Raw genomic sequence first — 26,226 nt, 5'->3', positions numbered from 1 at the left:
TGTGAACTCGTTTCAAATCTAGGTCATAGCTGAACAAAAAGACAAGAGATGTGTGTATGTATACATGCAAAAGGCACTGTAAATTAAGGTGGCCTGATCTGAATCAGTAGCACAGGAATGGGGACAGACAGCATTGCAGCCTCCTGCCCTCCATATTGAGATGCAATAGATTGCCATAACCTCCATGCTTGCCAGCTGCACATAGAGCCAGAACTGTGCAGAAAAGATAACATGTAGTTCGGCTCTTGAGTTTATAACTTAGGGTTGCAATTCCAACATTTGTGAGAGAATTAGCTTCTACCATGCTGCCTCATATGCTCCAAATGGCTCTCAAAACTGCATCTCCTTCTCTCTAGTATGGGTACCAACATTCCTCTTCCCCCCACTCCCCACTATATCAGGTGCCATGTTTGTTGTCTACAACTTTTTCTTTCTGTACACACTCTGTGGACAAAGAGCCAATCACTTGTTGATTAGCATTGATCCTTGAGTTCTATTTTGGGATCACCACTTTAAGTCACATTGCCTTAGATCAGAGCTTTTTAAACATTTCATGTTGGTGACATACTTTTAGACATGCATTATTTTGTGGCACAGAATTGAGTTTTACCAACAAACCAGAGGTTAAACCGACCCTTTATAATAACAAAATGTATTGCGACACAACATATCTCATAAAAACATTTCAGTCATATTTTAAAAAATATATGCTTTACTAGCTGTGCCCAGCCACGTGTTGCTGTGGCGAAGTATGGTGGTATGGGAAATAAAGTATTGAGGAATTGGTGGTAGTTAAGGTAAAGGGTAAAGCTTTTCCCCTGACATTAAGTCCATTATAAATGGGTTATATAGCTGTGTGGAAAAGCCTTGAGTCTACACTGCCATATAATCCAGTTAAAATCAGATAATCTGTATTTTATAGGCAGTATGGAAGAGGCCTAAGTGAGGCCTAACTCTGCCTGTCCCCTGGGCTGAGTGGGTTGCTAGGAGACCAAGTGGGCGGAGCTTAGCCTTCTAACTGGCAGCAACTTGATAAAAACAATTATTCCTCTCCCTCTAATTAGGACTTTATTTTTCTTTTCTTTTTGTTGTATGAACGTAGAGGCATGGATGAGGGGTTGTGCTGGCAAGTTTAGTATTTCTGGGATGTGCAGTTTTGTTGTTTTGTCCTAGGCCGAAATTTCATTACCCTTTTATATATATAGATTGCTTATTTCATATACTCAAAGGTTTCTTGTTACATTTGCATGACATGCTTACACATTGCAGCTGCACACTAATGTGTTGCAACACACAGTTTGGAAAGCTCTGCATTGGATGATTTTGCCCTCTTCCAATTGTGCCTTTAATCAAACTGAATCACATATAATCGGGAGGAGGATTCCTTCCCACTCTATTCCTGCCTCCCTTTCTCAGTTGTTCTTCTGTGCTGAATCTTAAGTGTAATTCTGCAGAACCCAAGGGCTTTTATTAATAAAGCACCATACATGTTGATAGAACTATATAAGTAATGATGTTTAAAGATGTAAACATCTGTATCTCAAAATCTTGTTAGTTTGTATCAGTTTTAGGAATTCATTACTAAACAGAAAAATACCTATTTTCAAGACTATCAGGGCTTGTATGAAAATCTTAGCTTTGCATTTTCTTCCTCTTCTTTTCAGATTAAAGTTGCAGTCTCTGCGGAAAGAGATTGTATCCGTGCTTATCAGCCTCAGATATTATCTACTAATTACAATACATTAACACTGAATGTTAAAACAACGGAACCTGATAACCTCCTATTCTACTTGGGTAGCAGTGGCAAAGTAAGATTTTGAATATTTTGTGCGCCAAATAAAGCCTTCCATGTTAATGTACAGAGAACACTTTTAGCTATCTGATATTTTGTATATACAGTAGAGTCTCACTTATCCAAGCTTCACTTATCCTAGGTTCTGGATTATCCAATGCATTTTTGTAGTCAATGTTTTCAATATATCGTGATATTTTGGTGCTAAATTCGTAAATACAGTAATTACAACATAACATTACTGCGTATTGAACTACTTTTTCTGTCAAATTTGTTGTATAACATGATGTTTTTGTGCTTAATTTGTAAAATCATAACCTAATTTGATGTTTAATAAGCTTTTCCTTAATCCCTCCTTATTATCCAAGATATTCGCTTATCCAAGCTTCTGCTGGCCTGTTTAGCTTGGATAAGTGAGACTCTACTGTATATTGGAAAATCAGATGTTACTTGATGTGATTTACTCATTCTTTCTGGGTGATATGTGGATCTCCAGATATTGGGCTGCAACTCCTCATCCATCAACATTGGTTGCCCTAGGGCTTATGAGAAAGGCAATCCAATAAGACAGAGAGGGCCATACATCGCCTAAACTGATTTTCATGGCTAATGGCTGATTAAGGAGTTGATTCCCTACATATTTATAGGTGAAGTTGCCATTCTTATCTGTGTGAAGTAAATGCAAAAAAGAGGAGTAAATTATTTTGTTACCAGCCCACTTTGTCTTTGGTATTGTTAAATGAGAGGAACAGAGACTCCTGTCCAACTCACAGCAATATTGTATGTTGTTCTTGCCATGTTGATTGCCATTTCATAGAATCATAGTATCATGGAGTTGAGAGCACCTCAAAACGAACATGTCCAACTCCCCACTATGCAGAAATACACAATTAAAGCACTCCTCTGAAAATACTTTCTAAATTCACTGCTTTCCAAGTCAGCCCATTGTTAAAGAGCTCTCAGACTCAAGAAACTTTTATTAATGTTTGGGTTGAATCTTTCATCTTATCATTTAAATATATTGGTTTCTGTTCTAATCTCTGGAGCAGCACAAAACACATTTACTTCATTAGCTACCTGACATTCCTTCAAATATTTAAATATAGCTTCCATATAATCTTTCAAACTTCTCTTTTCCAAGCTAAGCACATCCCTAAGTTGTTTCCCAAAAGGCTTGGTTTCCAGCCCCTTGATCATTTTGATTTTCCTCCTTTGACACATTCTTGAATTTAATGAACAGTGTCTGAGGTATGTTTGGTTATAGTAATTACTAGTGATGCAGTCAATGACACCTCCTGCAACATATAGACACTTTGCTAAATCAGTGCAGATTTTACATGAAGGCTGAAATGAACACAGAAACCTGCATCACAAAGCCATTGTAAAACTCAACATTTGACAATACTTATATTATAAAAAAGGAGAGAAATATGGTGGGATATTTTTATAGTTAGATGAATCAAAAGTACGGTAGATGAAAATGGATTAAGCAGTTGCCCAACACTGACATTTTTCTGTACTATCATCCATGCACCGATGATGCTTTATGCACCAAGGATGCCGGTTGCTTTCAATGGTGGGAAAAGCTATGATGCTGATATGACACATTCATATAAATCTGCTTCTTCTATTGAAATGAATAGGTAGGCATTTGTAAACAAGGGAACTCTACGCTCATTTGCAACTATACATTTGGAAAAAGGGATTAGAATACTGCATTTTGCCTGGAATCCAGCTAATTCCTCAGCAGATCCTAGATTGTTCTTTCCATTCTTTTCCCTACGGCTGCAGGGAAATTAGATGCTGATCTTTTTTGCCAGTAATATAATGTTAGTACTTAAAAGAAATTTGCATTGTTGTCTTACAGTTTGCATTTATAAGAATAATTTGTTCTTTAACTATGTTGCTTTTACTGCTTAGGAGAGCCAGCTGTATCCCTTAAATAATCCTTCAGATAATGAAGCTTTGATAATTTTGTATGTCAGCATATTTTGCAAATGCTCTATTAGTTTTATATTTCCTGAATGCTTCATTTTCAGATATGACTTTTAATGGTCCTATAAATTCTTTTTATTCTTTTTAAATTGTGTGGAAACTTGTTCCACTTAGCATTACTTCACTCTGTATTCATGCATGTTAATGCCAGCCTCTTAAATACCAAAGTGGCCCATTTTCTTTCATTTGGTTTTCCAAATTTGGTACATATACTAGTGAAGCTACTTGAAATTAGAGCAGACATAGTATTTTTTGTGGTAGATTGTTTTTGTGAAACTACATATTGTAGGGTTTGATCAGTTATAGAGCCATGATTCCACTTTAACTGTTATGGTATCATCCTATGAAAGCCTAATATTGGCATTTTGGAGTTTTCCCAATCTATAAAATGCATAGGGTGTTGTTGCAGAGGTCATAATAGAATCATGGTACCATGATTGTTTAGTATGAAAGTGCCCCAGGACTTTTCTTGATTTGACTAGTATTGGTAATGATATTTTTATAGTTCTTCTGTCAAGAGTCAGACGCCAGTTAACATACAAAACAAAGTTTATTCCGAAGATAAGCCAAAAAATAACATAAACACAGGAAATATCCTTGAAACACTTCACTTTTCAGTGTTTCGAGAGTAGATTGGACAATAATAACTCAAAAACGAGCCACGCTAATTTCCCATGCTGGCATTCAATAAAAAACTAAATAACGCTTCAATTCAGCTTTGGAAAACAAATAGAGTTAATTGCTGGAAAATAAACAAACTCGAAAAGCAGTAAAGCTGCTTCCACGGTGCAGATAAGCCGAGAGCCTCAAAGGGATGATGAATAGCCGTCGTCAGAAGAATCCAAGGTCAGGTCAGGAGGCAGCAGAAATTCCGAAAGACAAACCAATAGTCAGAAGCCGGGAGTAGCCATCAGTCAGAGGGCGTAGACAGAAGCCAGGTCAAATTCAATCCAAAGTCCGAAGAGGGTGCAGTCATCCAAAACAGGTCCACGATAAGACACAGCGAGAGCCAAGCCAGATGGTATCAGCAGATCCGAATTACAGTCCAAGTCCAGAAACACAGAGATCCCAATGGCGCCTCAGCAACACCTTGCCACACGCAAAGTGCAGTGGCCAAACATTCCCATTTTATTCCCCTTCCTCCTGGGTGACCAAACACTCACACCCAAACACCAGGTGTCCCAAATCTACTCAGAGTCTGAACTCCATACAGCTAGAGCTCGTGAATCTGGAGTACCTAGCAATTCGTCGGAGTCCCAATCATCCTGCCCACACTTAGCCCTATGAACACTTAAAGAACCATCCTCCCTTCTCCAAGCATCCCAATTGGAATCAGCTCCTGCAGAAACCCCAGGTTCAGAAGTATCCATAAGCCCCAAATCCCCAGACATCTCCGGTGGCTGTGCCCATTCAGTGCCCACTTCCCCAGCCATCACCTGTTCCTCAGCATCCATCTCCCCATCTGAATCTTCCTCAGAAGATCCCCCATATAGCTCTCTAAGTCGCTTCCTGCGCAACTCCTCCAGTGAACCCTCATCACGAGGGTTTTTTCTTCCTCTCCGAATTCCATCACCATCAACCATAATCCCCGAAGGCACAGTCACAACACTATCCCTCCCCGCAAAGACCGGTGAAACACCGGATGAACCTTCAGCGTGGAAGGCAATCGCAATCGAAACGCCACAGGAGAGACCTTAGTAACAATGGGGAAAGGACCTAAGTACCGAGCCTCAAATTTCCCCGCATGCGTCCTGATATGCTTAGCAGACAACCACACCATGTCCCCTTCTTTCAATTCCACTCCAGGCTGACGATGTTTGTCAGCTTGTGACTTTTGCGTTGCTTTAGCTTCCACCAGAAGCTTCCTCGCAACGTCTTGCAAGGCCTTGAGTTCACTGGAACGATACACTGGATCCGGCGACACAGTATTTTGTGCAGGCGCTACTACTCCACGTGGATGGCAACCATACATGATTTCAAAAGGCGAGTATTGGCTAGCGCTATGTGTCGCCGCGTTATACGCAAACTCTGCCACCGGTACCCATTGAACCCAATCCCCAGCTTGCTGCAAACAAAAACAGCGCAGATACTGTTCTAACAGACCGTTCACCCGTTCAGACTGCCCATCAGTCTGCGGATGGAATGCAGTAGAGACGTTCAGTTTAGTTCCAAGCTGCGCATGGAACTGTTTCCAAAATTGTGAAACAAACTGCGGTGCTCTGTCCGAAACAATAACCTCTGGAGCCCCGTGCAGACGGAAAATATGGCGCACAAATAATTTGGCCAACGTTGTAGCCGCCGGTACTTTAGAGCATGGGATAAAATGAGCCATCTTGGAAAACAAATCAACCACCACCCAAATACAAGTGTAGCCACCCACCCTAGGCAAATCAGTAATGAAGTCCATGGAAATAATCTGCCAGGGCTTTTCAGGGACTGGCAGAGGCGACAATAGACCACAGGGCCTACCTACTGGATGTTTACACTGTAGACAAATAGCACAGCTATCGCAGTATTTTAAAATATCCTGCCTCATCTTGGGCCACCAATAATGACGAGTAATGGCTTGCACAGTCTTAAACCTGCCAAAATGTCCCGCAGTTGGCTCATCATGATATGCTTGTATGATTTCCAAGCGTAGTTTACCAGGCGGCACGAAAATCTGCCCATTACGTGATAACACCCCATCCACATCCTGTAAATTAGGCAGTATAGTTCTCATATCCTGAGAGAGCAATATCAACTGCTCTTGTGTCCACCTATCCTCTTTTTGAGAAGACAACACCCGTTCATGAAGATCCTGCCTGTCCTGTACCACATTTAACACTGAAACAGGTGAAATGGTTTGTTCAAGAAGGATTTCAGCAGTTTTGAACTCAAGCTTCCTAGATAAAGCATCAGCCCTCAAGTTCTGCTTCCCCTCTACAAATTGTACCCTGAAGTCGAGCCTGGAAAAGAACAATGCCCACCTAATTTGTCTCTGATTCAGTTTCCTTGCAGTTTGCAAATGTTCCAAGTTTTTATGGTCAGATAGGACCACTATCTGATGTTTTGCCCCCTCCAACCAATGCCTCCAAACTTCGAAGGCCACCTTGATCGCTAGCAACTCTTTCTCCCAAATCGTATAATTTTGTTCAAACGCAGTGAGTTGTCTAGAATAGAAACCACAAGGTCTTAATCTACCAGACGGGTCCTTCTGCGAGAGTACTGCTCCCAGAGTATAATTAGAAGCATCTGCCTCAACAATGAATGGTTGGTTCACATTTGGATGTACTAAAATGTTCCCATTCTGAAAACTACATTTCAGTTGTTCAAAAGCCTTCTTGGCCTCCATAGTCCATTCGAACGGACGCTTCTTTTGCAAGAGTTGGGTTAACGGCACTGTCAATTGTGCAAAGTGCGGAATAAACTCCCTATAGTAGTTGGCAAAACCCAAAAACCTTTGTACTTATGTCAGACTTAGTTGTGTTGGTACTACTGGTATATTAGTGACCTGAGTATTTTCTTCTTAGATTGATTTCATGGCTGTGGAGATGCGACGTGGCAAAGTAGCTTTCTTGTGGGACATGGGTTCTGGATCTACAAGACTAGAATATCCTGACTTTGCCATAAATAACAACAAATGGTACAAAATACATGCTACAAGGTAAGATGTTAGCAGCATATGACAAGTGTGGTTTGTTTATTTTAGGAGAACATCAAATTTGCTGTCATCAGCACATAATTATTGCTTAAAGGACAATAGTAAATATAAAAGCAAAGTATAGGTCATCTAAGTCAGAATTTCCCAAATGTTAATCTTCCAGGTGTTTTGGACTTCAGCTCCCAGAATACTTGACCATTTTGGGAGCTGAAGTCCAAAACACTTGGAGGATTAGGGTTTGGGCATCACTATCAACCATGTATATACTACATAATAGCCAATGCTATTGCAACTCTTCCTTTATCTCTCAGTATCTAGCATACATTGGTAGTTGAGTGTATATAACAATTTTCATTGTTTTTTTCTCATAATTAGGTTTGGAAAAACTGGCACCTTAACTGTAGAGGAAACAAATTCTCTCCAGAAGCCTTCTGTGAGAAGTGCCACCTCTCCTGGAACAGCTACCATACTGGATGTAGACCAGTCAACCCTAATGTTTATTGGTGGACTTGGAGGACAAGTCAAGGTGAAATAAAATAATAACCCTATTGTAGTATTTGACAATAATGGTTTCCAGGTAGCTTTCTTTCACTGTTATGAATGAATGAGGCAGAGTTATCATGCATCCAGAAATTGAAAGAATGATGTTTATCACTGTGTGAAAGTTGTTATGATTGGGCTCAGTTATCTTAACTGTGGGTAAGGAAATTATTCATACCAAGCATATCAGCATATCCTACATTCTGTTATTATAATAGGGTTTCTGCACAGTCTTGATGCCCCTCAATTTGATTGTACATGTTATGTATTTTTCCTTATAATTAACTTCACGTGCAGGAATTCACTTTTTAAAAGTTCCTCAATAAAATTCTTCATTTTTTATCTGACATGAATAAGCAAAGGTATTGTATAGCACCTTAGAGACTAACTGAGAAGATGAAGTTGGTAATGTAAATTTTTGTTGGTCAAGTCTACGTCATCAAGCTTTGTTTATGAAAGCTTATGCTACAAACTTTGTTCTCTCAGTTAGTCTCAGGAGCTGCAGTGGTGCAATGAATTAAACCCATTTTTTTTTCGTGTCAGGAGCAACCGAAGTTGCTTCTGGAGTGAGAGAATTGGCCGTCTGCAATGACGTTGCCCAGGGGACGCCCGGATGTTTTGATGTTTTACCATCCTTGTGAGAGGCTTCTCTCATGTCCCCGCATGGAGCTGGAGCTGATAGAGGGAGCTCATCCGCACTCTCCCCAGGTGGGATTCGAACCTGGCAACTTTCAGGTCAGCAACCCAACCTTCCAGTCACTTAGTCCACTACGCCATCTGGGGGCTCCTAATTAAACCCATGTGCTGGCTGGACTGCTGACCTGAAGGTTGGGTTGCTGACCTGAAGGTTGCCGGTTTGAATCTGCGAGATGGGGTGAGCTCTCATCTGTCAGCTCTAGCTTGCGAGACATGAGAGAAGCCTTCTGGACATCTCCTGGGCAATGTCTCTATAGACTCTCACACTAGAAGCAACTTGCAGTATGATCTCAAGTTGCTTCTGACATGATAAAAAAGTTGTCATAAAATCATAAAATAAAATGTCATAAAATCTCTTTGAATACTGATATTTCAGACTAACATGTCTTATGTCTTTGAATAGTATCTGGCTGAAGTGCATTTCTGGTTTTGAAAAAATAAGGTTTAATAATATAGAGGAACCCTAGTACCTATTTAAAAGCTGAATTCTCACTTTTGGAAGCTTCCAAATTAGTTAGTTCACATTTGTTGATGGGCTACAGAAAGATCATTCTTGGGAGTATGGAGGGGTTGAGGGTTGCAAAACCAGCCTTGGAGAACTGCCAGTGGCTCCAGGGCCACACTTTATATTCCTCTGCTGCAAGTTGTTTGACATTTATTTTATTCATGGAACATGTATGTTCTGTAACAGAAATCACCTGCTGTTAAAGTGACACATTTTAAGGGATGCATGGGAGAGGCAGCTTTAAACGGCAAAACTGTTGGGCTCTGGAATTACATGGAAAGAGAAGGCAAATGCCGTGGATGCTTTGGAAGGTAAGAAATAGAAGTTATTGTTGAGGCTTGCAGGTTAAATCAGGAATTGTAATGCACAAATATAGTTATATTACACCTGAGAAGATTGGTGGATCTTACTTTTGGTCATTTTAGGAATAAGTATAGTCTTGCATATGGCGATGTCCAGGTTCTGAATTGTCCCTCTGTAGCTGTAGAGGCATTTATGTAATATATAATTTATGTCTTTGTATGTTGTCACTATATTTGCTGGTTCAAAAGTTAGTTAATATTATTTTATTGATTTCCAAAATCCATAAGTAAACAAATCAGATTTGTTCTCTTGTGAACCTGTTCAAGGGGCACATCTACATTGCAAAATTAACACAGTTTGACATTTTACTTGCCACGGCTCAATGCTATGGAATCAATGCTATGGAGTTGCAATTTTACAGTGCCTTTAGCTTTCTCTGCCAAAGAGTGCCTCTCCAAACTAGAATCCCCAGGATTCCATAGCATTGTACCGTTGGAGTTAGAGTGGCATCAAACTGCATTAATTCTACTGTGTAGATTCATCCAGACATGGCTAGTGGACTTACCATTCTCTTCTTTCCTGTCCCCTGATGTTTGTTGCTCATGCATACTGAGTTCCTACTCCACGTCAAGTTTCACAATAATAGTAATTTGACATGATATCTACATTGAACAACTGCTGATGATAATTTGCTTTCAAAACCAAATTACGTTTTCTGGTTCCTATTTAGCCAAACAGTAGGACTGCAACTAATGTAATTACCATAATTTGCTTGATTTCCATGTTACGGCAATCAGTGTGGGTTATGATGAGAGACAGAGTAATATGTAATGTATTTATTTGATAAATAAAATTGTCCCCAAACTGGGATTCAGGATAGCTCATAAGATGATTAAAAACAAGTCCAAGTAAAAGTACAAGAAAATGTAATAAGAAAATACAGTTAAACAAACTGTAAAACATAATCCAAATAGACGTGATTTGAAAGCATCTCCGTAAGTATTGTGCCAGACCTTTACAAGCCTCTTTCTCAGCAGCCATTACTTGCCAAAACATGAGTATGAAGGTCTTTTCTTGGCAGTGAAAGGACAACAGGGAAAAGAGCCTAAACTCTTAGGTTGGAGCTACACTGCTATATAACCCAGTTTCAGAATACAAATTAATTTCATTGAACGACATTGTATGAGTCTACACTGCCATATAATCCAGTTTAATGTAGTTAATCTACAGTCTGAAAGTGGATTATATGAAAATGTACATCCATCCCTAGAAGAGAGTTCTATAGCCTTGGACAGGCACCGGGAAGTCCATCTCCTGTAACCACCTTGAACGTGCCTCTAATGAGCCACTCCCAAGATCTCTATGTGAAAACAGGGTTTTGGACTCAGGTCTCATTACCAGCACTTTGAATTATGCCTAGAATTATGCTCGTTATAATCAGTCCCTTGTCAATAGTCTGGCTGAAGCATTTTGGGACTTGTTGAACTTTCCAGACACTTTCTAAAGGCAGCACTCACATAAAAGGTTACTATAATAATCCAAAAAAGATTTAGCTAAGGCATGGCTACAGTGACTGGCTATAGAAATCAAAGTCCAAATCCTCGGGTGTTTAAGATGTGCATTAATGACTTTGGACCAGGTTATGAGTTTTTGCCTGAATTACAAAAAAAAAGATGAGAATAACATGGGTTGGGTTGTACATCGATGGAAAGATAAAATGGGGAAAGGCAGCACATCAATAAAGGGGCGCACATATCTAGAGGACATTCCCCATGGCTGTGATTTAGCTGTGTGTATAAGTATGCAAGAGATTACTGACACACCTATATCAATGTTTGATTTCTTCTATTATTTCACTTAAAATAGCACCAGATATAGTTCTTTTATTAATTGTGTGTGTGTGTGTGTGTGTGTGTATTCATATTTTCATAATTGTAAATGAGTATATATCTCAAGCATCTTATGTGAGAATAAATAGTCTTGATTTTGGAAATTTCTGTTTGTTTAGTCTCATTTGTAACCAGCAGAGGGAGGCACAGGGCTATTTTAGAAATAGCTGGGGATGGATGACACTTTTGTTTATTTCGGTTTTAAAATACGAACTTTAGGGAAATCATTAACTATATGTGCCCTGATCTTATTACTGTGAGTATCCCAGTGGTCTGTTAATAAGATTTGTCTTCCTTGAAAAATAATCACTTGGTGCCAGAGAAGATAATATTCCTTTTGTTTTCCCAGTCCACAAGATGAAGATATTGCATTCCATTTTGATGGCAGCGGATATTCATTGGTTGAGAAGTCGCTTCGTTCCACTGTGACTCAAATAATTCTATTTTTCAGCACCTTTTCACCCAATGGGCTCTTAGTATATCTGGCTTCTAATGGCACAGTAAGTACATTATTAGGACTGTTTGGTTCCATAAGTCATATAGGATTAATTTCAGATGGCTAAGAAAAGGATCCAGATGTGTGATATTTATTAATTTCCCTTGACGTACATTCATTACATTTTATTTCTCATTTTTAATGTTGTAAAGTAGCTTGAACCTGTGGAGTTACTGTATATTGTAATCTATAGAGATACCATTTGATTATTTGTCATGATTTGCTGTTTAAATGCTCATACAGTGCTGGCTAGTCAGGTTAGAGGGTTTCCCTTTTTGTTTCTTAACGAGAAGACTAATATCATATCAACAGGCCAATAACTCAAATTGAAGGGAAATGTTTGTTTCATTCATATATTTAATGTATAGCCTGCCTTTCTCTCCCAAAAGGGCCCCAAAGTTATTTCACAAAATACATTAACACATTTTTTTGTGTCAGGAGTGATTTCAGAAACAGCAAGTCACTTCTGGTATGAGAGAATTGGCCATCTGCAAGGACATTGCCCAGGGAATGCCCAGATGTTTTTAATGTTTTAACCATCCTTGTGGGAGGCTTCTCTCATGTCCCCACTTGGAGCTGGAGCTGGTAGAGGGAGCTCATCCATGCTCTCCCCGGGTTGGATTTGAACCAGCAACCTTCAGACCAGCAACCCAACCCAATCAGTCCTGTCAGTATAAGGGTTTAACCCAAATGTTGAAAACAATTAGATAAAAGCATTAAAATTATTTAAAATATGTTTATGAATATATATATATATATACACACACACACACACACACACACACATATATACACATAAACATATTATATATATAATATATATATAATTAATTAATGGCACTATATAAACATTATATGTGTGTACATAAACATGTATGTCTATATGTTTGTGTGTCCTATATATGTATGTGTATGAAACACATTTTTGAATAAAACTGACAATACCCCGCACAAATTACATCCTTTTAATTTTTTCTTTGTTTCTTCTTCTGCAGAAGGATTTCTTGTCTCTGGAGCTTGTTGATGGGAAAGTGAAACTAATGGTTGATCTTGGTTCAGGTCCTCTTACACTTAAAACAGACAGTCGCTACAATAATGGGACGTGGTATAAAATCTCATTCAGTCGAAACAAAAAAGAAGGTAAAATGTGTTGCTATGTACAAGGGATTAAAGAAGAGTTGTTTTAAATGTTCTAAGCATTTAAAAACCCCATTGAATTTGAGTTAAAATAAATTCATTAAGCACCCCAACCTAGCTCCTGAAAAGAAAAGAAAAATAACATTGGAGAGATTAACTGCAAACAGTGCCAAATCTTTTATGCACCAGATATGGGGAAAGAGTTGTGTCCTGTATCTCCAGCTTTCTTAATGTCTAATTTTCCTTTCCCTTCAGTTTTTCAACTCCTGCTTTTATTATGACCAAGTAGGAAAAAAGGAGATATATACTCCACCTGGGCCCCTGGTGGTGGCGCAGTGTGTTAAAGCGCTGAGCTGCTGAACTTGCAGACCAAAAGGTGCCAGGTTCAAATCCCAGGAGCAGAATGAGGGCCCGCTGTTGGCCCCAGCTCCTGCCAACCTAGCAGTTCGAAAACATGCAAATGTGAGTAGATCAATAGGTACCGCTCCGGCGGGAAGGTAACAGCGCTCCATGCAGTCATGCCGTCTACATGACCTTGGAGGAGTCTACAGACAACGCCGGCTCTTCGGCTTAGAAATGGAGATGAGCATCAATCCCCAGAGTCGGTCATGACTGGACTTAACGTCAGGGGAAAACCTTTACCTACCTTATACTCCACCTATCTGCCAACTATGATTATTATTATGGGTGCAAGTGTGTGTGTGTGTGTGTGTATGGGGAAGGATGCCCTTGTTTCATGTATAGTCACCACTAAAGACCAGAAACAGTACACATTTCTTTTATTTTTGTCCGTTTATTTAACTCTGATCTTTTGGGAATCTGATTTATACAAGTATGTCCAGATTTAGATGGCCAGCAGCTTATGTGATTATCTGGTTGAACAGGAGTTTTGGCCTCTTACTGCAGCAAGAGGCAGTATTTTAAGATGAGGTGAGAATTCAATCCAGTCCATTTCAGCTACTTACTTGAAAAGTGTTCAAGATACCAAAGTGGGCAGTGTGATAGTGTGTCCAGATGAATCTGAATCAAGATGAATTCAATGAAATAGAGCACTATCTAGGTCCTTTATAAATGAACAAGTTTGCAACCCAGACCAGCAGGATACTTCAGAGGTTTTCTCCATCGAGGAGGTATCTATGGAAACAGAACCACAAGGCTCTGTTGTTACAATGGCAAAACATATTATTTATCTTTTTATACCAGTGCACTACATTCCAAAATACTGTGGAAAATAAAATAAGAGAAGGCAAAAGGTATTCTCCATTTTAGGCAATACAAATTTGGATTTCAACGATTCTACAGATATCACTGATTCTAGTTATACATACACTAAGTTAATCAGATCTGTTGCATCAGGGTTTTCTAGTGTACTCCGACTCAAACTGGCTGTATCCTATCAGCTTGTCCACTGAGCAAAAAGAATTAACTCCTCAAAGATAGGAACAAGTGACTATAACTTTATTGGGATCCTAATGGACACATAAAATTATATATGACATAATTTTTCTGAAGTGGTTTGTGGAGAATGGAGTACAGTCTGCTATCTGCAGACTCCAGATCTGTGAATTACACAGATTGGGGATCATCACATCCTATATTATAAAATGGTGAAAATGTGAATATGATGTGCTGCGGTGTCTACATTCATGTTGCCGTTCATAATATGGAACATGATCGTCTTTGTTTTTTGGAACTGAATTTCTGTGGATATTGGGGGGTTGTTTACAACTAGATTATGAATTTTAAATTGGTGCTAGCTTTTCTGCAGAAACAATTAGATACGCTTCTGATCCAGAGTGCATTGCCAATTATGATAAAGACTGGAGGGGAACCTGCAATGGTTTCACCCCCATGTACAGCTCTTCTTTTTAGGGGCATAGCTTCAGAATCAACTACTGACTCAAAATTTTCCATCTGGGTTTCTCCTGACATTAAGTCTAGTCGTGTCTGACTCTGGGGGTTGCTGCTCATCTCCATTTATAAGCCAAAGAGCCAGTGTTGTCCATAGACACCTCCAAGGTCATGTGACCAGCATGACTGCATGGAGCACCGTTACCTTCCCGCCGAAGCGGTTCCCATTGATCTACTCAAATTTGCGTGTTTTTGAACTGCTAGGTTGGCAAAAGCTGGGGCTAACAGCAGGAGCTCACCCTGCTCCCCGGATTCGAACTGCCAGCCTTTCAGTCAACAAGTTCAACAGCTCAGTAGTTTTAATCTGCTGCGCCACTGGGGGCTCCAGTCTGAGGATTTAAAAATACATAGTTTTGAATGCACTGTCAGATCATTCATTTAAACCACTTTCTAAGTTTTCACTATATTTTCTGTCAATGAATCTGGCATTTCTAATAGTAACCACTTCAATGAGAAGAATATCAGAGCTATTCCTTTTGTCTTCTGTTGCATAGAGCAAGATCACAAATAAAGCTTCTGAATTTTATAAAGAAGAGACTCAGGAAAAACCTAAAGCTTAAATTTCTATTTGTTGTAGATTAAAACTACATCTTACTTCAGCTGCTTGCTTATTTTTCAGTTCCTAAAGTAAACTTTTAGAACCCCAATTTGTGTTAGGAGCATAATATGTAAAAAAAAAAAACCAAGAACAAAACCCCACCTATATATTGCCATTAAAGAAAATCAAAACTCAGTTGGTACTGGCAAAGGATTTGGATTTCTTTTCCCTAACTACCATAGAAGTAAAAGGCTGGAGGTAGTTTTGGGAAGGCAGTAACTGCAAAAGGAGTGCTTACACCTCAAGTCAAACAAAAACATAAAAAGCTACCCCCTGTGTTTTTAATATAATGCATATATTGAACTTCAGAATGTCCCTAAAGAAGTGGAGAAATGTACTTCTGGAGCATGCTGGGTTTTAATAAACTTGAGAACTCCTGAGAACCTGTTTCGTCTTTGCTTTTCAATCAGAACTTAAGTGCAAAGTGCAAAAGTTATCAAATGTCCTGATATGTGTTCTTTCAAAATTTAAAATGTATAGAACACATTTAAACATCTTTTAGATTTTTCAAATAGGTTTTTAGAACGTGTATCAGTTACATCAGAAAATCTAACATATACTTTTGTAATTAAAACAAGCTCAAGCTGGTTTACAACATTAAAAATGGGAAGTAGATGGAACACTGACATTCTTATTACCTCTTCTAGAAACAGTGCCCAAAATAGCATGTAGACCATATGTTTCCTATTTCTACTTTATTGAGAAGGGGCTTTATACAAGAATTAGATTACTTTAATAAAATGCCTAGAACTTTAGTGGTAACAGTCTGTTTTCAATGAACAGCAAACTGATACCTTATTGCTGTAACATTTTTCTGTAATGTTTGAATGAAAATAAATGTGGTGTAACAAGCTCTTAGATGCTCTTTTCACAGATCTCTGCTTTAATTCCTTTCAGGGATTTTGGCAGTCATGGATGCTTATAATCTCAGTTCTAAAGAAACCAAGCAAGGAGAATCTCCTGGCACAGCCTCTGACCTGAACCGTTCTGATAGAGATCCTATTTACATTGGGGGGCTGCCACGTTCAAGGGCACTGAGGTGGGTTCACAAGAAGAAAACATTTTATTTTGTTCTTCTTAAAAGTGTGACTATTCATTATACAACAATCCAACAAGCAATAAACATCAACATCACATTTCAACCAAACCAAAAAAATTTACAGTTAAGCAACAAAAATGTTATTCTGTTAATCTATTTATATGCTGTGCTATGTTTACTTTGTGGACAGGATTCAGATCTTAATTGTGAATGCATCAACAAAACATTTATGTGTATTAATAGTCATAGTATCCTTAATGTTCTGTAGTCACAATTCAGTATGCATTCTGCATTTGCTCTGAAGTAATAGATTTTCCTTCAAAGAAAAGTAATCTTTCTTTTTTCCAGAAAAGGACTTAGTAGCAGAACATATGTCGGATGTATTAAGAACTTGGAAATATCTCGTTCTACCTTTGACTTGCTCAAAAACTCATATGGTGTAAGGAAAGGCTGTGTTCTGGAGGTAAGACATGCTGATATGTCATGGAGTAGATTGAAACTGAAAGAGGTTTTTTGCAACTGAAAACAATGTGTGATAACAATTTAATAGTTGATCAGATGGCAAATAACCAACTGTTGTGTTGTTTTGTCTCATTCTTTGGTCTCATTTACTTATTGTTTCTTTTCTTTTGCAAACTAGCCCATATATAGTGCCAGTATCTTAAATAGTGGTTACATTGAGTTGTCACCTAAGCCTCTTTCACCAGAGTCACAACTTATGGCCACCTTTGTTACTAAAAACACCAGCGGCATCATCCTTGTGGGGCTGAGCAAAGGGGCAGAAAAGCGAAGGCGAAGGCAAGCCCACCTGGTAAGCAACCTGTCATTTTCAAACTGATACTCTCTCATTCTGTTTTCAGATGCCTTGGTTCATTAGATTGAAGCTAGAGCATAATAAAAATCAAGTAGTGATGCTTGCCAACTTGGTCAGCACAACAAAAATAAATAAAATCAAGGAGTGTACAACAAAGCAAAATCGCTGGACATTTTTAGCAAAGGAAAAGAACTATGTTTCCCTTTCACATTTCCTTCCAGTCCTTCAACATTTGGAGGTGGAGGGTAAAATCGCAAATGTTATACTTTATTGTCAAACCATAATCAATTTGCCTTTTTTCTGTAAGATATAATTTGGTAAGATTTACACACTTGACATATTTATGAAGTTTTCAGAATAATGTTATCTGTGTATTAGACCTTATTTCTTATTTGCACTATTCACATAATGATGTATTATATGATGTTAGACATGTCTACATAGAAAATATGATTTCACCAGGTCTTACTTCAAGATGTTACCTTCCTTTAGTATGAGCAAAACAATAGCAAATGCAGGATATTTGCTTCAAGCAATATCAAACCAGATAAAGATCACCAGAAGAAGGCAGGCAGTAATTCATAATGAAATGAAAACCTTTCCCAGAGGTGGCAGCTGTAAAGGCTAAGAGAGCTGCATGCACTGTATTTTGTAGTTGTCCAACACATGTGCAGAACTAAATATCTGGTTTCTGTCATTTCTGGTTCCAATTTTATATTTTTGCAGCTGTCCTCCTGCAAACCAGAAATTGGGAGGTTTGGTTGCAAGATTTTGACAAAAATCCATGTGTGGGTAGGGCCCCTGAAGGCCGCATGTAAGCCCTTCACCACAACATATGGCCCATGGGCTTCAAGGTGTCCACCCTGGCCATACATCTCTGGATGTCACTGTATTTTCCAACCTCAGTGGAATTATCTAATGCATAGGTGTCAAACTTGTGGCCTTCTCGATGTTTCAGATTCCAGCTCCTAGAAGCCCTAGCCAGCAAGGAATTCTGGAAACTGAAGCATGAAACATCTGGAGGGCCAAAAGTTTTACACCACTGATCTCATGAATGTGAATTGTCTTGGATTAAAAAAAGTTCATGCTATACATTTTGAAAGAATGAAGCCGCATATTATATGATGCATTTCAGTATTTGTATTAGAAAAATAGATGTGGGGACACAGAAAAGTAGTTTTATGTCTCCCTCCCTGCCTGCCTGGCCTACAGACCTTTAATCAAACCTTATTAACTTGATCCTCTTCTGTATTATTCTCAGCCGTTTTTCTCCATTGTGCTGGTCAATGGTCATTTGGCAGTGCATGTTAATGCTGGCGACAGAGCAAGTACCAGAAAGGTCTTGGTTCAACCTGATAATGGAACTTATAGTGATGGGCAAGAACATTCTGTCATTCTGACTCGGAATAAGAGGTACATGCTGGAGCATTTGTTTAATTATAGCCTGTTGTCAGTTTATCTTGTTCCCTAAAGAACTGACTGAGCTTAGTTTATTTCAGTACAATAATCACAGTTGTATTTTCTGTTATTAATGGAGGAGTTCCTATTTATATGGTAATTGCATTCTGCACAACCACTGATTAAGCTGTGCATGAAATCTGCAAATACTTTGGCCGCCAGAGGGAATCCTAGCAACTATTGATGGAAAATATAATTACATAATTAGCTATTTTATTTATTAGACTTAGAAACATACCAATCCACCTACAATAGGATTAGCTCTAGAAATTAATTATAAAGATATTAAATAATTCTATATCACCACCAGAATAAGGTGGACAACCACCACTCCAAGAATCATGTTTAATTTTGAGCTATTTAAGGTGGAGCATGAATCTTTCTTTGACTGCAAAATCTGAAATGGACATTGCGGTGGCACTTTATTAGGACAATCAGAAGGTGCAGATTGTGTCATGCTAGCTTGAAGACCAATGGTTTCTTCATTAGACAGAGATCACATAGGTGAAGAAAACGGAAGATAGAATGGCAAATAAACATTGTGGTCTTGAGGGAGGGAGTTGAAGCAGATAAAAGGCTAGACGAAACACCTTAATGGGAATTAGGTGCATTAAAACAAAGTTATTAAAAGAAGTGCAATATTTTTCATTCATTGGCAGCAACCAAGTACCATCATTTGAGAACTGGAATCTGTAGTAGCTAAACACTTAACCAATTTCTCTTTGTTTTGTTCCTCTCAGGATGATAATGGTCCAAGTGGATGAGAATAGCCCTGCAGAAATCAGACTTGGCCCACTGGCAGAAGCTAGACCAATGAATATATCTCACCTTTTTATTGGTGGAATTCCTGCAGGAGAAGGCATTTTAGGGCTAAAGATGACCAACTCTTTCTATGGCTGTATAACTAATCTGATATTTAATATGGAGTAAGTTAGTTCCCATGAGTATAAATACCCTTTCATTCAATAATGCATATAAATTACTCTTTCGTATTAAAGCACCCATGTTTTGTGGAAGGTAAATAGATCATTTAGGTCCTGTGTAAAACCTGCCTTCTTGTAGGACGGGGTGGGCAACCATGGAGGGATGGGGACCAGTTTTCATAGAGATGCCCCTCCCAGTGGATCATATTGGTGCACCAAAGTCCCCAGATTCCTAAACATTAAAAAAACAAAACACTTTTCTTGGCAATTATCCCTCCCCCGGTTCAAAACCCTACAGAACGCAATGATTTTCCTTCCTTTATACCTTAAAAACCTATCAATATCCCTCATATATTGGCCAAAATTGAAATAGGAACTGAGTTATTTCACTTCCAGTTTTGATTCAATTTTCAGGCTCATTTTTTAGGGAGTTCCACGGGTTTTAAGACATATTTTTGGTTTGGGAGAGCAAAACTGGTGTGTTTTGATCCATGGCAGGGTGGAACAAAAAATCACCAGGACTTTTTTTGTTAAAGATTATGGGGTTTGGGGCTTGGAGCTTTGAGGCCACACACGGAAGCTGCATATTGCTTGCTCTGATATAGATGTCTGTTTATTGTCTTATGTAGAAAAAAGGGAAAAGGACTGGGAACATCAGGATGTTGTAAAAAAGTTAATTATATAAAAATTGAAAATAATCCATTAGCTTCATATAGCCCACCCTGAAATAGGTTATGATTTCTTATACTCTATAACCTTCAGTTATAGCAAAGTCATTTAGTCAAGTCAACTTTATTTGTATCCGATCCCATCTCCCTTGGGGACTCGGGGCAGCTAACAACATGGGTGGCAGCCATTCGATGCCACACAAATACACAAAAATACAAATACATAATAAATTAAAAACAAATAATTAATACAATTTATCATAATTAAGACGTAATAGCAATCAACAAAACACAATTTGCAACAACATTTATACACAGGATTAAAAACTCTGATCAATAAATTAAAAGCCATATCCGTCTTCAAAGCCTGTTGATAAGCCATTCATTCTGTGGGAGCCAGATAGTCATATGTTTGATTCTCTGTAAGCCTGGGAGCATAGGTGCATTTTAATCGTTTCCTAAAAGGAGAGCGTAGGGGCCATTTTAATCTCCTATGGGAGAGCTTGATGAATGCAGCGGCCAGGCAAGTTCATATGAGGAGAGGCGGGTGGTCAGGTAGTTTAGGGCTTTAAAGGTAACAAGTAGCACTTTAAATTATCCCTGGTAGCAAACTGGTAGCCAGTAGAGCTGCCGTAACATGGGAGTTGTTTGCTCTTTGTACAGCGCTCCAGTTAGTAACCTGCCCGCAGAGCTCAGGACCAGATGAAGCTTTTATGCTTAAAAGTTTTAATTAACATAATTCAATATTGCAAACCTTAAAATATTTCAGATTAGTACATGTACTTTTTCCGATCTATGAATAGAGGCCAAAGTCAGATCGTGGAGATGTTTTACACAGAATAAAAAAAAATGGTGACATGCCTGACTGTTGTAAAAAAAAAAAGCATGCAGTCCTCTGTTTCATTTCAACAAAGTGATATATCTCCTTCCTTTAAAATCCAGGCTCCTAGATTTCACAACTGCTTTGAGGTATGAAGGTGTTGATATGGGCAGTTGTTTCCTTTGGGATAAGCCAAAACCTGCCATCCATCCAGAAGACCTTGAGATCCTTTCTGAAATGCAGATGCTACCAGTTTCTCTACAACCTCTTGCTCAATTTAAAGAAGTATGTAAATGGTCCAGTGTAATATACAGTTTCCCTCACTACTTTGCGGTTCACTTTTTGCGGATTTGCTATTTTTCAGTTTTTTAATAAACTCTAAAAGAATATTATAGATCATAAAAAAATTTACAATGTACAGCCTAAGGAAGGGAGGAAGGAGAAGCCAAAGGGAGAGAAAAGAAGCCCAAGCGACAACGGGAGGAGAAGGAGGCGATTTATCAACATAGGATTGGTTGATAAAGGCTTAAAATAGTGTATAACTACTAAAATAATGTATAAATGTTAAAATAAATATAGTGTCCCTACTTTGTGGATTTTCACTTATTGCGGGTGGTCCTGGAACATAACCCCCGCGATAAGTGAGGGAACACTGTAGTTGTTTTAGTGGTGGAATGGGATACTGGGAAACCAGGGTTTGAATCCCTGCTTGACTGGGTGATCTTGAGCAAATCACACGCTCTTAGCCTCAGCCTTGAACAAATTATGTCAAGGAAACCCCATGATAGGTTTGCACTAGGGTCACCGTAAAACAGAAATGACCTGAAAACACATAATAACAATGTAAATAAAGATCTAGACAACTGATTCATGTGGCAAAATGCATCCTGAAGAGGTGGAAGATGTCATGGGGAGATAAGTTGGAAAGAAGAGAACCCGCAACAATTTTATTGCACCATCAGAATAATGTTTCTGTTTAGCAGCAGGGAAAAACTTGTACATATAGTGGTGTTGAAGAAAGTTAGCAAAATACTCTGGTATTGTCTTTTCTGTACACTATTAATCACCAGCAGGTTTGAGATACAGGAAAGTAGAAAAAAAATACTTACCCTATACTCATGCATAAATCTAAACATTTTAGTAAAAAAAATCAACCCAGGATACCTGGGGTGACTTATCCATGAGTCAGTTTGATTATTGTAGCTCGACACTGAACAAAAGTAAGTGTTCAGATACATAGTATGAGTTAATGCTTCACTTAGTCTATACAGTTTCTGTTTCTGAATAGTATTTTTACTTGAAATTAAACTACTGTAGCGTTCTTTTGTATTCTGGAATGGGAGAGTGTTTCTATAGCTGTAATTTCAAATAAATATCATGGAAAAGTTATGCTCATCGAGAGGGGGGAATATGTTGGATTTCTGGTTTTCACCTTACAGTCAAAGATAAAAAGCTCACTGCACTGAGTTTTTCTGCCACTTCATCCTGAATGATAGAGATGGATGCTTATTAAATAACAGAACTATCTCATTCAATGAATTAATTTAAGCACACCTCTACAAACTCAGTTTCCATTTTTACTAGGTTGCATTATGGTATGTCTGCTTGGACTCTTACGGTTCAGCTTCATATTTGTAATTTGTACCTTGAATAGTCAGCATTCTGTTGAAATCTAGCCAAAATATTTTGTCACATGCACTGATGGGATATTAAGTCATTTAACATGAACTCTCTCATTAACAGAAACCATGTGCAGAGGATGAAACACTAAATTATGTCTCCGGGGCTTATCAGTTTGGACTTTCCGGAAACAGTCACTTAGTGCTACTTTTCAATCACTCTACAGTTAGAAAAAAGTAGGTGTATCTTAACAGCATATTTTTATGACACTTTTATAAAATATGCAATGTATTGTTCATTGGTGCTTGCCTTCAAAACATGTATGACAGATGATACTTTGAATTTCATGGAGTAGTGACTGAGACTGGGAGATAATGGCAAAGGACACAAAAGATTACCTCTGTTCAGTTCTGTTGATGGATGGGAGAGATAAGTACATACATTCTCATTCTCTTTCTCTCTCAAGGAGGAAAGTGAGATTTTTCTAAACAAACAAATAAGTTCAGGAAAAAAGTGAAACTGATAGATTTGCATGCACCTAGTGAAGGGATTGTGTGTGTTGAATTCCAAGGTGATCTATAAAGGAACCTATAAAAAAAGCCTGTTCAGCAGAGTTAATCGCATGACTCCTTTGAGTAGCATATTGCAGTAGCTGGAACAGAAAGGCTGGGGGAAGTTCCTAGCTGCAAACATCTCAACTTGAACCCACCCCATTGATTTTTCCACTAGCATTTTCAAAAGAAATGTTCCAGTCAACACAGTCAAAGAACCTTTAGCACCAATTTTAACCTTAGATATTCCCTAGGTGCTTTGCTGCTTTATTTTTAAACCCATTTCCCTGTCTATTGCTACTAATTTGCCTCAGATTTCTGTTCTGCTCAACTTTCTTTCCTGTTTTATTCTTCCTACATTGATCCTCTAAGAATAATTTTATTAAATTTTTGTGGCTTGGATACAGATATGTCCCACTGCAAATCATTCACAATGGGAATTGGGATCTAGCAGAGACTTCCCGCTCTATTCTTTATAGGTCACCAAACTAAAGGATTACTATTGGTAGTATGTCCAAGGTATTTACTTCTTTGAGACTTATTGAGTACCCCAGGGGTCTCCATGCTGAAATAATTTCTGCCTGTTCTTTCCTAGGCTGTCTGTGCAGTTGAACCTCAGGACCTTTGCTTCCAGTGGTCTCTTATACTACATGGCTCACCAAAAGCAGCTTGATTATGCAGCCCTTCAGCTACATGGAGGGAAGCTTTATTTTTCATTTGATCTGGGAAAAGGACGGGCAGTAGCTTTTCATGACACGATCGTCAATGATGGGAAATGGCATACGGTGGGTGCCCCAAATGTTTTCATTCAGCCTTATCTCGGGCCACCCTTGGGCTTTTCTCTTCCTTGTGAAGTATATTTAAATTCTATTCATTCATTTCCTATGGAATTTCTTTTAAAACCCCTTTTTCATTATTAGAATGTCTACCTTTCAACAAATACCCTCTGTATTTAGATATCCAATGTTGTGAAAATATAATAAATTAAGACTACATTGACTTCCAACATAAGACCACTTCTAGTCACAGTACAGGCAATCCCCAAGTTACAAACATCTGACTTACAAATGATTTACAGTTAAGAACAGGGGTGAGATAACAGAAAGTGAGAGAACTCTACTCTTCTGAAGGGAAATTCACTCCTGAAAGGGTTATCATGCTGGAACAAAAGTGAGGTGAAATTTATTTATTTATTTACAGTATTTATTTTCCGCCCTTCTCACCCCGAAGGGGACTCAGGGAGGAGTACAATGAACACATATATGGCAAACATTCAATGCCAACAGACAAACAACATTCAGTTTTAGACAGACACAGAGGCATTTTTTAACATCTTTCCAGCTTCACGATTCTGGCCACAGGGGGAGCTGTTGCTTCACCGTCCATTGGTGGCTGTTCTTCCTCTTCTTTTCTTCGTGAGCAGTTTTATGGTGTTGTAGATTAGTTAAATTAGCCTCCCGCATAAAGCGTCCCTAAATTTTCCCTACTTGACAGATGCAACTGTCTTTCGGGGCTGCTAGGTCAACAGCAAGCCGGGGCTATTTTTTTTTTTAATGGTCGGAGGCTTAACCCGACCCGGGCTTCGAACTCATGACCTCTCGGTCAGTTGTGATTTATAGCAGCTGGTTACTAGCCAGCTGCGCCACAGCCCAGCCCCTGAAATTTTCTGAACAGGGGCACAGACAGCAAAACAAACACCACAGGAGTGTTCATCCTTCCCTATGCTATCCAAAGCATATATATAATATGATATGGCTGGAGATATACTTAAAATGTACCTGTTGTGAATTACATACAAATGCAACTTGCAAACAAACCTACAGAACCTATCTTTATTGTAACTTGGGGTCTGCCTGTATATGGACCTTTGCATGTACTAAGAGTCTTGTTAATAGCAGATATCAGCTTATATATATTATCTTATAGGTGAGGACGGAGTATATGAAAAAGAAAGGTCTAATAATTGTTGATGGGCATGAATCTGTGGCTGTGAATGTTCCAGGAGATGGAAACACACTGGATGTAGATGGGAAGCTGTACTTAGGAGGTCTACCCTTCGATTACTCAGCCAGGAATATTGGAAATGTAAGAAGTCTTTTGTTTTTCTTAATGAACATTAAATATCTTGCCTACCAAGCAGATCAGTCCAAATGCCACTAGTTTGTAAGAGGAGATCAATTTGCAATGCATTGAAACACTGAATCCATGTGGAGAACAACACAATTTTAATTTTAAAATAATTTAAAATAGTCTCTTTGTGTTGTCTATAATTGACCCATGGTTGCTTTCAGAGTAGATTATATGAGTGAGAATTGTACATTTGTTTTTTTTACTTCATTTTTTTCTGAATATATTTAAAATATATTAATTTTTTAAATTTAAATTTAAACCAATATTTTATGTAATTATTTTTAAATGATTTCAATACATTTTTTAAATCAACAGGGAGCAGGGTAGTCCTAGTTTGGCAGTCTAACAACTGTGATTCATTGTCTTTTATGGACACAAATATGTATAACCATGTTCTTTTTTCTTTTTGTCTCTACAATTAACTTCCTAAATGCTTTATAGTTCTGAAACAACAAGAAACCTGATTTATCTATATGTGCTTTACTAACACTGGTACTGACTGTATTTTCAGATTACTCACAGCATCCCTGCTTGCATTGGTGGAATAACGGTTAATAATAAGCAAGTGGACAAAGATAGCCCACTTTCCATTTTTTCTGTGAACAAATGCTACACTGCAGCCCAGGAAGGAACATTTTTTGATGGAAGTGGTTTTCTTGCTCTTGGTAAGGGAGACAGCATTTCGCTAGCTTTAAATC

General features: G+C 38.4%; 1 protein-coding gene across 3 annotated transcripts in view; it reads left to right on the top strand.

The window, feature by feature from the left end:
- Window positions 1-26,226, top strand: part of lama1 (laminin subunit alpha 1) — a 121,289-nt gene that overhangs the window by 89,357 nt on the left and 5,706 nt on the right. For all 3 annotated transcript variants that reach the window (XM_016997130.2, XM_008119968.3, XM_008119969.3), the window contains exons 45-60: window positions 1,665-1,808; window positions 7,300-7,433; window positions 7,806-7,956; window positions 9,358-9,482; window positions 11,713-11,863; window positions 12,855-12,999; window positions 16,403-16,544; window positions 16,893-17,007; window positions 17,185-17,355; window positions 18,620-18,771; window positions 19,557-19,742; window positions 21,350-21,512; window positions 22,971-23,083; window positions 23,994-24,183; window positions 25,325-25,483; window positions 26,040-26,193. In XM_016997130.2, coding sequence (XP_016852619.2) covers window positions 1,665-1,808; window positions 7,300-7,433; window positions 7,806-7,956; window positions 9,358-9,482; window positions 11,713-11,863; window positions 12,855-12,999; window positions 16,403-16,544; window positions 16,893-17,007; window positions 17,185-17,355; window positions 18,620-18,771; window positions 19,557-19,742; window positions 21,350-21,512; window positions 22,971-23,083; window positions 23,994-24,183; window positions 25,325-25,483; window positions 26,040-26,193 — 2,395 coding nt within the window. The remainder of the gene's footprint in view (window positions 1-1,664; window positions 1,809-7,299; window positions 7,434-7,805; window positions 7,957-9,357; window positions 9,483-11,712; window positions 11,864-12,854; window positions 13,000-16,402; window positions 16,545-16,892; window positions 17,008-17,184; window positions 17,356-18,619; window positions 18,772-19,556; window positions 19,743-21,349; window positions 21,513-22,970; window positions 23,084-23,993; window positions 24,184-25,324; window positions 25,484-26,039; window positions 26,194-26,226) is intronic.

This window comes from Anolis carolinensis, chromosome 4, assembly GCF_035594765.1.
Source record: "Anolis carolinensis isolate JA03-04 chromosome 4, rAnoCar3.1.pri, whole genome shotgun sequence".
Classification (NCBI taxonomy): domain Eukaryota; kingdom Metazoa; phylum Chordata; class Lepidosauria; order Squamata; family Dactyloidae; genus Anolis; species Anolis carolinensis.
Note: the sequence above shows the minus strand (reverse complement) of the source record. Positions and strands in the feature narration are given on the sequence as shown.